The sequence below is a fragment of the Anopheles stephensi genome, chromosome X, assembly GCF_013141755.1.
Source record: "Anopheles stephensi strain Indian chromosome X, UCI_ANSTEP_V1.0, whole genome shotgun sequence".
NCBI lineage: Eukaryota > Metazoa > Arthropoda > Insecta > Diptera > Culicidae > Anopheles > Anopheles stephensi.
In genome coordinates this window covers 21,298,511-21,314,193 of record NC_050201.1, presented here as the reverse complement: position 1 = coordinate 21,314,193, position 15,683 = coordinate 21,298,511, and the positions used below count along the sequence as shown (strand labels likewise).

The following is a 15,683-nucleotide window of genomic DNA, read 5'->3' as shown; positions in this document are numbered from 1 at the left end:
ATTCTTTTTTGGTTAGAAGAATGGTTGGAATCAAACAACCTTCTCTCGAATACCCAGATTGGTTTTCGTAAAGCCAGGGGTACTAATGACTGCTTAGCCCTTCTGGTTACAGAAATAGAGCTTGCTCGTGCACGAGTAAACAAACGTTCAAAACAAGTACGATCACGTTCAAGCGATCCTTCACTTCCGCCGTCCTAAACAAATAATTATTCATATTCCGAGATAAAACCGTTATCGCCGTCGACCCTCGGACCATCAACGATCCTTCGCTTACCTGTTCTTGTTGTTTTTCGTTCCTTCCACATCCTTCCTTCCCGACCCAAAATATTTTGTAAAATCTTAGAAAATAAACCACTCTACGTCTAACCGCCAACTGAAACGGTCATAGTTCTCTGCTCCGCAAAATCACGTCCGAACGTCGTAACCCGAAAGAAAATCTTTCGAAAAAGTTAACTGGTGCCCGAATAGGGACCTCCAAGTCTAAAAGTGAGGTGATATAAAGTTATAAGAAACCCGCACGACGACAACGAGGAAGACGTCATCGTGACCAGCAATTCGTGGACAAGTCTCCCGAACAGACGCCCAAGGGTCCTCAGTAGGCAGTGCCAAACCGGATCAACCCAGAGCATCGAGCATCGGTCATCGGACGCAGCATGAGATTCAACATTGGCGCAGCATTGTTGGTCGTATCGTGAGTCACAAATTATTATTATTATTTTTTAATTTTTTTTTTATTCATAAAGAACGGCCTGGCCGTATTGCTCACAAATTATTATTCATAAGTGAGGATATTAAAGTGAAAGTTAAATTTGATAGAAATCAGTTAAGAGTTATAATCAGTGTTTAGATCAGTGAAAAAAGTGAAAAGGGAACAAAAATTAATATTATTGTCATATGGTGAACGATAAGAAAGATAGAAGGTTTAATTGTTTCGAAAAAAATAGAATGACTACTTCTGCACCTGCTAGACTATGAGCTATGACGAGTTTGTTAGCATTGGGAAAATTCCCGACTATGTACGAGATCTCCCAACCTTTGAAGGGAAGGCGAATGAATTAATGGCATGGGTCATGGAAGTAGAAAAGGTTCTACATATGTACGCTAGAGTCCCACGAGATTCCACCTTTTTTCATATACTCGAAGGAACAATAAGAAGAAAAATTAAAGGCGAAGCAGCCGAAGTTATTAATACCAATGGAATAGCTGGTGATTGGTCATCCATTAAAAGCACTCTTTTGCTCTACTATAAAGACAAAAGAGAACTGAAAACACTTGATCACGAACTTACTGGGATCAGTAAAAAAGCAACAGAGCCATTAAGCAGCTACTTCAGTCGTGTTAACGATTTGCAAAGTGCAATTATAACCCAAATATACACCGACCCGAAGTACTCTATCAATGCTGAAGCACACGCTTCTTACTTTAGAGATAAAGCGTTAGATTGCTTCATTAGAGGTCTAGAAAGTCCTCTTTGCTTTTTATTAAAAAATAATAGTCCACCCAACTTAAATGCTGCTTTCAATTATTGCCTAGAATACTGCAATATGAACATGAGATCGGCACCATTTAAGGGTGAGACTCGTTCGAATTAAATACCTAGACCAAGAGATCTACACGTACCATCTCCCCAGCGGCACAGTTACCATAACAATAATGTGCATCAAACACCACCACTACCCCCAATATATCGAAACTTCCAAGGAAACCATTATCAACAGGGATATCATTTTCCTACAACTACCTATAATCAACCTGGTCCAAGTCAACCTCGATACAATCTTCCAGAACAGAATCTTAAACCGCAACAGAAAATAAACTATCCTCAACCGATGGAAGTCGATCCATCCCTACGATCGAATGCTATTAATTATGCCAATCGACCGGTACATGACCAAAAAGGAGCTCAATCTTCTCCTTGGCAGCAAAAGCAAACCTATTCAGTGAATGCTCCGCTTGAATATGTCCAAACGTGTTGGTGGATCGAACTGACAGTTAGGAACTAACCGACAAACGTCAAATGGTTGATACTTGCACAACCTGGACATTATGTACATTCATGTAAATAAATGCTCTCTCTTGAGTCTGATGTAAAGCAGAGCAGACGTGCGTTTCTAATAGGTTATGGGCCCAGACCCGATTCCAGACCCGATTCCAAAAAGCAAAATGGCTACGAGTTCATCGAATAATCTTCCGTCCATCGAAAGACTACTTGGTCGCGAAAATTGGCCTACTTGGAAGTTTGCTGTGGAAACCTTTCTCGAGCTGGAAGAGCTGTGGGAAGCGGTGAAGCCGGTGGATGTAACAAAGGTGAACAAGGAGAAGTGCCGGAAAGCAAGAGCGAAAATCATTTTGCTTTTAGACCCGATCAACTACGTTCACGTGAAAGATGCTCAAACAGCACGTGAGGTGTGGAAGAAGCTGGAAGCGGCATTCGAGGATACAGGCCTAACACGTCGAGTGGGACTTCTGCGGAAACTTATAAACACAACGTTGGCAATGTGTGCGTCTATGGAAAGTTTTGTGAACGACATAGTGAGTACAGCACATCAATTGCGTGGTATTGGTTTCGACATCACTGAAGAGTGGGTTGGCACGTTGCTTCTGGCCGGGTTACCTGATGAATACAAACCGATGATAATGGCGCTAGAAAATTCCGGAACAGCGATAACTGGCGATATCATAAAAGCTAAGTTGCTGCAGGAAGGCACATCGAACGCGTCATCGGAGAAGGCTGTGTTTTTTGTTGCGGCAAAGCAAAAGTGGACGCCGGGACAACAAAATGGCGGAACTTCGAAGCTGTCTAAGGGACCGAAGTGTAGACGATGTGGCAAATTCGGCCATATTGCACGAAACTGTGCGGTGAATTCTTCTTCGTTGAGTGCCGTGCTGAGTATGGGAACAATAAGTCGTGTGGACAATAATGCGTGGTATTTCGATTCCGGGGCGTCTGAACATTTTACGAATAATCGAAATTTGTTGGAAAACGAATGTGCGTCAAGCGGTACTGTCATAGCAGCGGACAAGCAAGACATGGAAGTTATTTCGAAAGGTACTGTTAGATTGAAGATGAAGTGCAGTTCTATAAAATCAACGGTAGAAAATGTAAAGTACATTCCGGGAATTTCGAACAACTTATTATCGATTAGTCAAATAGTACGACGCGGCAAAGAGGTTCATTTTTCTAACAGAGGCGTAAAAGTGATTGATTCGAATGGTGTTATAATTGCAACCGGCAGTCACGATCTTACGAATGGCTTATTCCCATTAGAACAAAAGAAAAGTAATTTTTCAATGGCAGTTACACCTAAAACAGTAGACGCGGTAACGTGGCACAGAAGAATGGGACACCTCAATATGAAAAGTTTAAAAACGTTAAAGGATGGATTAGCTTCTTGAATATCTTTTGATTGCGGTAAAACAGAAAATTGCGTTACGTGTGCAAAAGGGAAGCAATGTCGTTTGCCTTTCCCGAAGTTAGGTAGTCGTGCTGAGGAGATTTTAGAAATTGTTCATTCAGATATTTGCGGTCCAATGGAAGAAACGTCATTAGGATGAAAAAGATATTTCATATCATTCATAGACGACAAAACAAGACGAGATTCAGTCTATTTCTTACGACAAAAGTCAGAAACGGAAGTGTTAGAGGCTTTTGAACAGTTTCGTACCATATCAGAGAGAGAGACCGGGCGTAAAAAAAAAATATTGCGTAGCGACAATGGGAAAGAGTATGTGAATCGTTTGTTCCAAAATCGATTGAGAGAGCTTGGGATTAAACATCAAACGTCTACAGAATATACACCAGAACAAAATGGCCTTGCAGAAAGATTCAATAGAACAATAGTTGAAGAAGCGCGATGCATGCTATTCGATGCAAATTTATCTATGCCATTTTGGGCAGAAGCCGTTCTAACGGCCAAGTATCTTATCAATCGATCACCCACAAAAGGACATAGTTTGACTCCGGAAGAAGCATGGTATGGTCGGAAGCCTAATCTTAATCTCATTCGTGTGTTTGGGTCAAAGGCGATGGCACATATTCCAAAGCAAAAGAGATTGAAGTGGGATAGGAAGTCTAAGGAGGTTATCTTGTTAGGGTATGACGAAACCACAAAAGCGTACAGACTTTTTGATCCAGAAAAGAAGGATGTAATTAGAAGTCGTGACGTTGTTTTCATTAATGAAAGTGGAAGTCATAATAAAGAAGTAGAGACAAGTAGCGTTCCAGAACGCATCACGTATGTGAGCTTAGAATACGATCCCGTAATTGAAAATCCAAACCCTCCAATATTAAGACGAAACGAAAGACAACATACGTTACCGAGACGTTATAACGACTACATAGTCCAGAAACCAGGTCCAGAAACAGTAGAGCGTCAGTCTGATAACGATGATGGTGTGGTTGAAGAACCGGTAAATCTTCCAGATTTGCACGGGTTAGTAGCGAATCATTCAGAAAGTCGAGATATTATGCATGATCCACGTACTGTAAATGAAGCCTTACATGGTAATTATGCTGATAAATGGCGAGCGGCTATGAATGAGAAATATGAATCCCTTCTGGAAAATAATACTTGGGATTTAGTGAAACTACCATCAGGCTCTAAAGCCATTGGCTGCAAATGGGTTTTTAAAACCAAGGCAAATGAGGATAAAAGTTCATTTCGCTTTAAAGCTAGACTCGTTGCGCAGGGATTCACACAAAAGTTCGGAACAAACTACGACGAATTTTTTTCACCGGTAATGAAACAGCATACTTTCAGAGTGCTTTTAACTATAGCTTGCCAGAAGAAAATGGTAGTTAAACACGTAGATGTAAAGAATGCGTATCTCAACGGGAATTTAACCGAAACTATCTATATGAAGCAACCTGAAGGGTACGTTACAGGCAATGAAGACACGGTATGTCGATTGAGGAGGAGTTTGTACGGGTTAAAACAATCAGCGCGAGTATGGCACAAAAAGGTTGATGAAACTTTCAAAGCAATAGGCTTCAATCAGTGCAACTCAGATACTTGTCTCTACACCCGAAAAAAAGGGAATATTTTTGCTTATGTTCTAATTTACGTAGATGATTTAATCATTATGACTCAAACATGCAGTGAATTTTAGGCGATTTTGAAGCATTTACAAAGCAATTTCAAAATGACTAACTAAGGTGATATACATAATTTTCACGGAATTGAAGTTGTAAAAGGTAAAAAAGGGTACAAGTTAGGACAATCAGAGTACATCAGGAAACTTGTAAAGATATTTAACTTGGAAAATGCAAAACCGTCGCGGATACCAATAGAGCTAGGTTATTTAAAGCAGAAGGAGGAGGATTGTGAGCCTTTCTCGTACAATAAGAACTATCTGAGTCTCATTGGCGGTCTGCTTTACATTGCAGTTCATACTAGACCATAAGTACATCCATTTTGGCACAAAAGTCAAGTAAACCCAGTCAACAAGATTGGATAGAGGCGAAAAGAGTTTTACGGTATCTGAATGCGACCATTGATTACAAGTTACAGCTAGGTTCGACAAATGATCAAGTACAAATGTACGTAGACGCCGACTGGGCTAGCGACACCAACTCTAGAAAATCAAACTCTGGTTTTTTGATTCTATTTGGTGGTGGAGTAGTAGCTTGGAGTTCTCGAAAACAAACCTGCGTTGCTTTAAGTTCAACTGAAGCAGAGTTTATGGCACTAGCTGAGGGTTGTCAAGAGCTGATATGGACAAGACATTTGCTAGAAGAAATAGGAGTAGTAATAGAACAGCCGATTGAGGTATTTGAAGACAATCAGAGCTGTATAAAAATGGTAAACAGCGAACGTATTGAGAGACGAAGCAAACACATTGAAACCCGTTATTTCTTTGTACGCGATTTACAACAGAAACAAATGATAAACGTAACATATTGTCCTACGGAAACGATGTTGGCGGATTTGTTAACAAAGCCTCTAGCGCGTGTTAGATTAAGTAAATTGCGTCAGGAAATTGGACTGGTTGAGTGTTAGTAGCTTAGTTCGAGGAGGAGTGTTGGTGGATCGAACTGACAGTTAGGAACTAACCGACAAACGTCAAATGGTTGATACTTGTACAACCTGGACATTATGTATATTCATGTAAATAAATGCTCTCTCTTGAGTCTGATGTAAAGCAGAGCAGACGTGCGTTTGTAATAAAACGGCACCACCATTAAATGAAACAAATCTAACAAGTGTAACCCCTGCTGTCAGGAACGAACCAGAAACTAATTTTTTAGATTGGTCCGTACTGTGGTGAAACCATTTCTCTCCTACATCACATTGCGGACAACACAAGGAGAATTTCCCTTTTTAATAGACTGTGGATCAAATATCAATTTAATTTCACCCAAATTAGCTTTAGCCTACAAAAAATCTAAACCGTATGATTATTCTAGTGGTACCAATAAAAGTGCTAATGGAATTTTTAAAGTAGCTTCAGCAATTGACATAGCATTTTTTGAACCAAAATCAAGCCTGAAGTTTCAATTCGTTATGTATGATTTTCATCCATGCTTTCTTGGCATCATAGGCACCAGTATGCTTAAAACACTCGATGCTAACCTTTGTTTCAAAACAGATGTTCTTACAATAATAACGGATGAAGGTTATCCTTTCAAAATACCGTTGCTTACCTATGAAAATAAAAAGGAAAATCATTTACTTGATTTTCGTACCAATCATTTAAATGAAACTAACAGGAAAATGCTGACAGATGTGCTGTGTAGGAATAAGCACGTTTTTCATGAACCAGATTTAGCATTAACCTGCACTACAAATGTCGAATGTACAATTAACACCACCGACAGTATTCCCGTCCATCAAAAAGTGTATCCTTATCCTGCGGCATACACAAGCGAGGTAAACAAACAAATAAAAACTCTTTTAGAAACAGGTGTAATTAGACCATCCCGATCAGCTTGGACATCCCCAGTCTGGATAGTACAAAAAAGGAGGATGCGTCAGGTCAGAAAAAATTTAGAATGGTAATTGATTATAGAAAGATAAATGAAAAAACTATTAGCGATCGTTACCCTATGGTCGAAATAACATATGTCCTAGAACAAATGAAAGGGCAAAAGTATTTTTCAACTCTGGATCTTACCTCAGGATTCCATCAAATAAAAATGAATGAAGATGACATTGAAAAAACTGCATTTTCTATAAATAATGGTAAATACGAGTTCGTAAGAATGCCATTTGGTTTGAAAAACGCTCCAGTTATATTTCAGCGTGCTATAGACGATGTTCTTAGAGAACATATTGGAAAAATATGTTATATATACATGGATGAAGTAATCGTATTTGGTAAGTCGGTAGAAGAACATCTACTGAATTTAGAAAAAAATTTGAAAACTTTAGATTCTGCTAATCTTAAGGTCCAGTTAGACAAATCAGAATTCCTCCACAAAGAAATAGAATTTCTAGGCCACATCATATCATGTGATGGAATAAGACCTAATACCAAGAAAATAGAAGCCATCAAACTGTTTCCAATTCCCAAAACTGTTAAAGAGCTAAGATCTTTTTTGGGATTAATGGGCTACTATAGGAGATTTATTAAGGATTTTGCGAAAATTGCCAAACCACTTACTAATATGTTACGAGGTGAGAAAATGCAATGCAGTACAAGAATATCGCTTGTACCAGCGCAGATCGTATGTTATGAAAAAATGAAAAATATTTTATCCTCTTCTGTCGTTTTGATATATCCAGATTACAGTGAACCATTCATTTTAACAACGGATGCTTCTGATTACGCCATTAGAGCGGTTTTATCGCAAGGAGAATTAGGAAAAGATAGACCTATTCATTTTGGATCATGATCTTTAACCAGAGCCGAAGAATCGTACTCTGTTCCTGAAAAGGAAATTATATGGGCACTGAAAACATTTAGAAATTATCTGTATGGAGCTAAATTTAAGATACTGACAGACCATCAACCGCTCACATTTACACTTTCTCAAAGAAATACTAATGCCAAGCTAAAACGATGGAAAGCATATCTAGAAGAACACGATTACGAGATTTTATACAAGCCAGGGAAAACTAATGTAGTCGCGGATGCCTTAAGTCGAATGGTATACTCCATGACAGCAACATAACATTCAGCTAATGACAGCGATGATTTCTTCATTCCATCAACTGAAGCGCCTTTGAATGTATTCAGGCATCAAGTTATCCTTGAAGAGGGAATTGGAGATATTCAGACAACTGAACCATTCCCGAACTTCAAACGAATCAAAATGATGATTTCAAATACAAGTGAACAAACATTACTCAATGTCTTAAAAACTAATTTCGATCCTTCGAAACTTAATGGTTTATTAACCAGCGAATCTATAATGGGGAAACTACAAGAGGTATACAATAAAAACTTTGGAAGACAAAATATGTTAAAAATCCGATATACTCAAAGGATATTGGAAAACGTACCAAACACCAACGATCAAATAGATGTTATTCAAAAGGAACATAACAGAGCACATCGGGGAATAGAGGAAAATAAAGCACAAATATTTAAAAAATATTATTTTCCTAAGATGAATGCACAAATAAAATATTTTATACGGAACTGTCGTGTCTGTAACGAGTGCAAATACGACAGAAACCCACCCAATCCACCGATGCAAAAAACACCTGTGCCAAAAGCACCCTTCGAAATTATGCATTTTGATATAATGTTCCTAGAGAACAATTATTTTCTTACATGTGTTGATAAATTTTCCAAGTATGCACAAGTGGTAAGGATTGAGTCCAGGGGCATCATCGATGTTTTCCCAGCATTAAAGGAGATTGTATTAAAACATAAACCACCAGACATAATAGTAATAGATGGAGAGAAGTCATTTAACTCCAGGGAAGTTACTGACTTTTTTAATTTAGAGCATATCACTCCCTGTGTGACCGCTACAGGAAGAAGTGAAATGAATGGTATTGTAGAGAGATTCCTTTCTACTTTACTCGAAATTTATCGAAGTCATAAATCAGAACCTCCTCACGTACAACTCTCAGATCTAATAGTTATGTCTGTGCACAAGTATAATAATTCTATACATTCTAGTACATCGTTCACTCCTATAGAAATTATTACGGAAGCGTCCTTACGAATTATTTCTAAAGGCAGATAAGTGGTCATCGCTCTCGTGTGCTATTGCGTACCCAGCCCGCATGACAGAGAGTAACTCATACTGATGCCTCTCGCTTCCCCTGACCCACACTTTCGAGCGATCGCGCAACTTACTCGCACTCCGCAATCCCACTTCATGCCTGAACGCTTCCACCAGTAGTGTGTTTGCCGAATATTCTTCCTGAGCATAAGCTACCCTCACACTCCACCTTGATACTACCTTCCCTCTCCATTCCGGAACGCTCGTTCCGTTGAGGTGTTAGAAAAATTTCGCCTTGCGCTCGGCTCACACTCTCGCACTCTCACATAGTCCACCACTCTACGCTACTCCTGAATGCTCTCTCGTTCTATGTGTTGGAAATTCACACATGTGGTAGAATGTTAACCAGACAGATCACAGGTAGATAAACAGTTTTCAACTTGGCTTGGCTTGGTGCGCATGAAAGTGGATTATGAAGCTTAAAATTTTATATTTTAAATATAAATATCATTCTTTTATAGTGTTTTTGGTGAAATAAACTTTACCGTGTGGCTATTGAACGAGTTTAAGTGTATTCGCATGCGCAAAAGTGTTTGATCGTACTAGTGCAGTGAACCAAATAGTCGGTAGGTACCCAACCTAATGAAATTGTGTATAGTTTTTCACGTTCGGTTTTTCATAACTTTTATACCTTTTTTAATAATTTCAGTACAAATTTCACTGCTAGTTAAACGCAATGAATATTTTGTTTTGATCGACCAGCTGCTGTAAACATTCTGAATAAACCGTTCGATTGCATCGTAAATTGCTCCTTGCAACTAGGTTTCTAAGAATTGTTCTTTTATATCCATAACAGCTGTGCTTGGAGCGGGGAGCATCCAATACAGCAAACGGAAAGAAAAAGAGAGCATGAGAACGAGTGCCGAGTACGCTCGCCGCTCACGCCCGGTCACTCAAGAAGGCTGAAACTCGAATGACTTTCAGCCCGAGTTTCAGCTTGCATGTTGCGTGACATCCTGTCAAGCGCCCGCATGACAGAGAGTAACTCATTTCGATGCCTCTCGCTACCCCTGACCCACACTTTCGAGCGATCGAGCAACTTACTCGCACTCCGCAATCCCACTTCATGCCTGAACGCTTCCACCAGTAGTGTGTTTGCCGAATATTCTTTCTGAGCATAAGCTACCCCCACACTCCACCTTGATACTACCTTCCCTCTCCATTCCGGAACGCTCGTTCCGTTGAGGTGTTAGAAAAATTTCGCCTTGCGCTCGGCTCACACTCTCGCACTCTCACATAGTCCACCACTCTACGCTACTCCTGAATGCTCTCTCGTTCTATGTGTTGGAAATTCACACTTGTGGTAGAAGGTTTACCAGACAGATCACAGGTAGATTAACAGTTTTCAACTTGGCTTGGCTTGGTGCGCATGAAAGTGGATTATAAAGCTTAAAATTTTATATTTTAAATACAAATATCATTCTTTTATAGTGTTTTTGGTGAAATAAACTTTACCGTGTGGCTATTGAACGAGTTTAAGTGTATTCGCATGCGCGAAAGTGTTTGATCGTACTAGTGCAGTGAACCAAATAGTCGGTAGGTACCCAACCTAATGAAAGTGTGTATAGTTTTTCACGTTCGTTTTTCATAACTTTTATACCTTTTCTAATTTCAGTACAAATTTCACTGCTAGTTAAACGCAATCAATATTTTGTTTTGATCGACCAGCTGCTGTAAACATTCTGAATAAAACGTTCGATTGCATCGTAAATTGCTCCTTGCAACTAGGTTTCTAAGAATTGCTCTTTTATATCCATAACAGCTGTGCTTGGAGCGGGGAGCATCCAATACAGCGAAAGGAAAGAAAAAGAGAGCATGAGAATATGGTGAGAACAAGTGCCGAGTACGCTCGCCGCTCACGCCCGGTCACTCAAGAAGGCTGAAACTCGAATGACTTTCAGCCCGAGTTTCAGCTTGCATGTTGCGCGACATCCTGTCAAGCGGGCGGGAGCGCAAATACTCGTAGCGCACTACCCGCTTGACAGGATGTCGCGCAACATGCAAGCTGAAACTCGGGCTGAAAGTCATTCGAGTTTCAGCCTTCTTGAGTGACCGGGCGTGAGCGGCGAGCGTACTCGGCACTCGTTCTCATGCTCTCTTTTTCTTTCCTTTTGCTGTATTGGATGCTCCCCGCTCCAAGCACAGCTGTTTCCAGCGGTACAAAATATGAGAACCCCTCTCAAATCACTCAATTTTGAAGCTTTTCTCCCTACCTCTATGATACAAACTACCTCAGCGGTCCATAAACTGTAATGTCGTACGACTATTTGTTTTCTCACCACCTGTCTTGATTGTTTTTTTCTCAAGTTCACTGTTTACTCGCAAGTATTCTTCTAGTGCTTCACTGTCGATTCTTCTTTGCATAATAATTTGGTTTCAGTGTTGTGACAGTTCGATAAAAACAACTTCCAGAGAGGTAAGATTGGCTATTTTACAGTATTTAGTTCCTTTTTATTGAATATTAAACTATTTCAGATTAAATCATCATGTCTAAGCGTTCAAAGCAAACAGGGAATTTCTACAAAAAGCGAAATCGATTGCTGGAGGAAGCCGGAAGAAGTGTTGATGAATTAAACATCACGCTAGAAACTGTTTCGACTTCTGATGGCCGGATTTGGGAGTGGGTAAGTAAAAAATACTTAGAAATGCTTCTTGTACATAGTTAACAGATAAACTTTATGTAAGCTTTAAATTTTCATTATCATTTGCAAACTATCGTAATTTTCAGAAGTCTCACAACAGGATCTTGAGTCGCTTTTTACAAGATATAGTTCTGTACATCAAAGTCCAGCAACACCTTCAGATACTACTGACCAGAACAATGAAGGAATCGAGGAGATGGATGATCCGGCTGAAGAAATTGTTGATGCCAAGGACCCGTACTCATTTATGCAAAATTTGAGTTTGAAAGATGCGCTTGTGCATCTAGTGATACAGGGTCGTGCTTCCCGTTTCCTAATTGAAGGTTTTCTTGCCATCTTAAGGAAATATTTCAAAGCCAAAGTTCCTAAAACAAAACGAACGCTTCTTAAAACACCAACGCTGATTGGATCTGCTATTAAACCGATACAAGGTGGCCAATTATGGTATCATGGCATCGAAAATGTTCTTGAAAAATACTTTGAGTAAGTTTTTTTAAATTTGTTAATTATTCTTACAATTTATCTTGAATTTAATAGCCAGAAAAAGATTCATATAATTAATACTATACAAAAACGGAATAAGATAATTTGGAATTTGAAAACTTAGAATATATTTCTGTTCTCAGAAACGTTGTTCCAGAAGTAGACGCATTTACGGTGGATGTCTCTATTGATGGACTTCCACTCTTTAAAAGTTCCCGGAAGCAGCTTTGGCCAATTCAAATAAGAATTGTTGAACTTTTAAAGCACCCAGCAATGATTGTTGGAACGTTTGGAGGATCGAAAAAACCGGGTAGCTTGGAGGAATTTTTAAGACCTCTAGTTGAGGAAATAAATGATCTTCAGCGAAGAGGTTTGAAGTTTGGAGATAAGCAGATCTCCTTTTCACTTCGTGCCTTTATTGCCGATTCGCCAATGCGGGCCGCTTTGAAAGGTATGTTAATTTTAATAGAAATTTGAAATCATTTTAATCAACAATTAATTTTTGTATCTAGCTGCCATGAGCTTCAACGCCAAACATGGATGCTTAAAATGCACATGTGTAGGCACTTCAATTGAGGTTGGACCCGACAGCAGGAAAATGATATTCGATTCCATAAACGCAGAACCACGAACGGATGCTGGGTTTAGGCAGAGACTAGATCCATTGCACCATAAAGAATGGCGTACACCACTAGAGGACATCGATGGCTTTGATATGGTCGAAGGTTTTCCTGTATCAGATAGGCTCCACTTAGCAGATGAGGGTGCAACCCAAAAAGTTTTAGTTGGGCTTACGACCAATTTGTTCGAGCGTTTTGTTTACGTTTATCCTAGACAGAAGGAAGCAGTATCTACATACATGACAAAAATACGGCTTCCTTTTGAGATAAACCGAAGAATACGTTCCCTAAACAAATTGCCGTTGTGGAAAGCTGCCGAGTATCGGACATTTTTACACTACACAAGCGTTGTTTCATTGAAATATTTCTGTTCGCAAGATGGAGCTTTCAATAATTTTTTATTCTATTTTTGTGGACTGACAATTTTTTCATCAGTAGAACATCAGCGACATTGGCCAGTAGCAAAAATAATGCTGGACGAATTCGTCAGACACTTTGCGAAATATTACGGTCGCTCAAACTTGATCAGCAATGTGCATAATATCCAGCATATTGCAGAAGAAGTTTTTAAGTTAGGACCACTGGATTCGTTTTCTGCCTACGAATTCGAAAATAATTTGAGGTTCGTGAAACAATGCGTAAAATCGGGGACCAAGACCGTTGAACAGGTTGCTGGCCGATTGATTGAGCGCCGTCACATAATCAAAGCCTATAACGGTCGTGTGCAATCATATCCACAACTAAAAGCAAACGGTAGATTTTTTATTAGCGAAGATTTTTCCCTCCACACACAGTTTCAGAACAGGTGGTTTTTGACTAAAGAGAGGAATATTGTTAAGTTGATAGAGGTAAAAAAATCTAATGATAGTTCGTTTGTCATAATAGGTGATCTTTTAGAGTCTTGTGAGGAACTATTTCATGCAGTGTCCGACAACGACAATGTGTTAGCAGACATACAGCTTTCGTCAATCGATATTTACATATTTAAAGTTAAATGTAACGTTCCCACAAGTAGGGTTGAAGTGCCATATAGGTCGGTTAAATGTAAGCTTGTTCCTGTATTCATAACATCTCGATCTTTATTGCAACTTCCTGTTAGAGTATCTCCACAACCTGATTCGATAGCGTTATTCCCTTTGCTACACACTTTCCAGAACTGATACTGTTAATTGAATATATTATCTGTTTGTTCACGTCATCGTTTTGTTTTCATCATGATATTAGCGTTTCTTTTGTGATATAACTATGTGCTAAAACTAAATACCAAATAGCATAAGGTAAGCGCTAAGGAAATTTTGTAAGCCTACGTCTCACTGAATATATAAATAAAAAGAAAACTGAAGCTTCATTTTATTACTTTTTTGCGGTTATGCGGTTTGTGTATTACACTTTTTGTTATGCCCCTTGACACATTTGCGCTTTTCGAGTTTTTAAGTTTTAGTTTAATGAAACGCTCAGCATCATGCTTGGAGACAACACCTACTCTTTTTAGTACGGTTAGCATTTTCCTATAAGCAACAAATGCTACCTTTTCTGCTCCGTCTCGTGCTCGTCCTGTCCAACTACAATCGACTAAAAGTTTCCGGGCAAACAAAGTGTAGAACGCCTCATGCATCCTCTGTTTTTTGTCCGTTGCATCTATTTTACTTTCCAGCCAGGTCACCAAAGCATCTTCATTGGACTGGACGGACAAACAGGCCTCCAAACTGTCCAATTGATCCCTGCTGGACACGGTTTCAAAAAATTCAGGTCGTTGAATGCAAACTACTGGTTCGTGGTTTTCCTTGTTTTTGTCAGAAACCACCTCCACTAGCTCATTCAAAGTTACGGCTACGCCAGCAACTACCTTGGAAATCAGTGCCGTTTGCACAAGACGCGCCTCTGATGCATTTTTTAAGAGTCGCAACTCCTCCAATATCTTTGCATTATTGGTAGCATCCATTTCCTCAAACAAAAACAAATATTATGGAACAATCATTCATAAAGATAGACCTTGAAAATAGTAACTTACTGTTGTTCATATAGATATATTGCCTGGCGATTTATATTTATTTCTGGACACCTAATGTTACACCTTCGCTCGTTGAAATGAAAACATACTTGATTTTACAAGACTGTGCATAGCACCAAGTTTTCTTATGTCATGTTATGTGCATAAACAATGAAAAAAAAAACAATAAATTATTTCTACTATAATTGTGCTACTATAAATTGCTACTATAAATCACTATAATTTGCAAGAAGCTGTGAAAATAAATTTCTAACGAGAACAACATTTACTAACATAGCTGTGCATGTTAACTGATTCCATTAAAATTTGATTTTTCAGTTGAAAATTCCTTGAAAATTAAATTCAGACTATTGAATCAACAACGATGACGTTTAGGTTTCTATCAACCCTGTCATACGTTGATCAACCTTGGTTAATTGTTTCATTGAGTTTGACAGCAGCGGACAGCACCGGAACTTCTGGCAGAATAAATTGGTGTAAAAAGATGTTTTTTGGTTGCAAGAATACCGTTAATGGTAAGTATTTCAATAATATTCTGCTTCTAGTATCTCCTTCAACAGGAAAGACAACTTTCAACATGGTTCCGAGCTGGAAAACTGGCTGCAAACAACGGCAGCAGTACCGCAGTATCGCAGTGAGGTGAGGAGCATTTTGTTCTAACGGATTCCCACAGATTTTCAACGTAATTTCGATCTTATTTCTAGCTTCCAGCCATCCCATCAACATGCCAACGTTATTCCTAGGAGCCT

General features: G+C 39.1%; 3 protein-coding genes across 5 annotated transcripts in view; 2 read left to right on the top strand and 1 right to left on the bottom strand.

Annotated features, from left to right (window-relative positions):
- Positions 1-15,683, top strand: part of LOC118513984 — a 493,738-nt gene that overhangs the window by 99,374 nt on the left and 378,681 nt on the right. The gene's annotated exons all lie outside the window — the stretch shown is intronic.
- The window catches only part of LOC118513762 (uncharacterized protein K02A2.6-like), an 86,864-nt gene that overhangs the window by 41,728 nt on the left and 29,453 nt on the right, over positions 1-15,683 (bottom strand). The gene's annotated exons all lie outside the window — the stretch shown is intronic.
- LOC118513509 lies at positions 127-14,265 on the top strand. 2 transcript variants are annotated; one of them, XM_036059373.1, is made up of 5 exons: positions 127-691; positions 11,559-11,802; positions 11,907-12,303; positions 12,447-12,754; positions 12,816-14,265. In XM_036059373.1, exons 3-5 carry the CDS (start codon positions 12,017-12,019, stop codon positions 14,081-14,083), a joined length of 1,863 nt encoding a protein of 620 aa, XP_035915266.1. In that variant the 5' UTR covers positions 127-691; positions 11,559-11,802; positions 11,907-12,016; the 3' UTR covers positions 14,084-14,265. The 2 variants fall into 2 exon arrangements, with proteins under 2 accessions (XP_035915266.1, XP_035915257.1); XM_036059364.1 differs by lacking the exon at positions 127-691 and having other exon boundaries at positions 11,159-11,594; positions 11,654-11,802.

What these genes read in the sequence shown, in the direction of transcription:
- LOC118513509 (XM_036059373.1), top strand. Translation starts at nt 12,017, where the DNA reads ATGGATGATCCGGCTGAAGAAATTGTTGATGCCAAGGACCCGTACTCA. An exon ending in GTTCTTGAAAAATACTTTGA is followed by an intron (nt 12,304 to 12,446) that starts GTAAGTTTTTTT and finishes TTCTGTTCTCAG; the next exon opens with AAACGTTGTTCCAGAAGTAG. An exon ending in AATGCGGGCCGCTTTGAAAG is followed by an intron (nt 12,755 to 12,815) that starts GTATGTTAATTT and finishes TTTTGTATCTAG; the next exon opens with CTGCCATGAGCTTCAACGCC.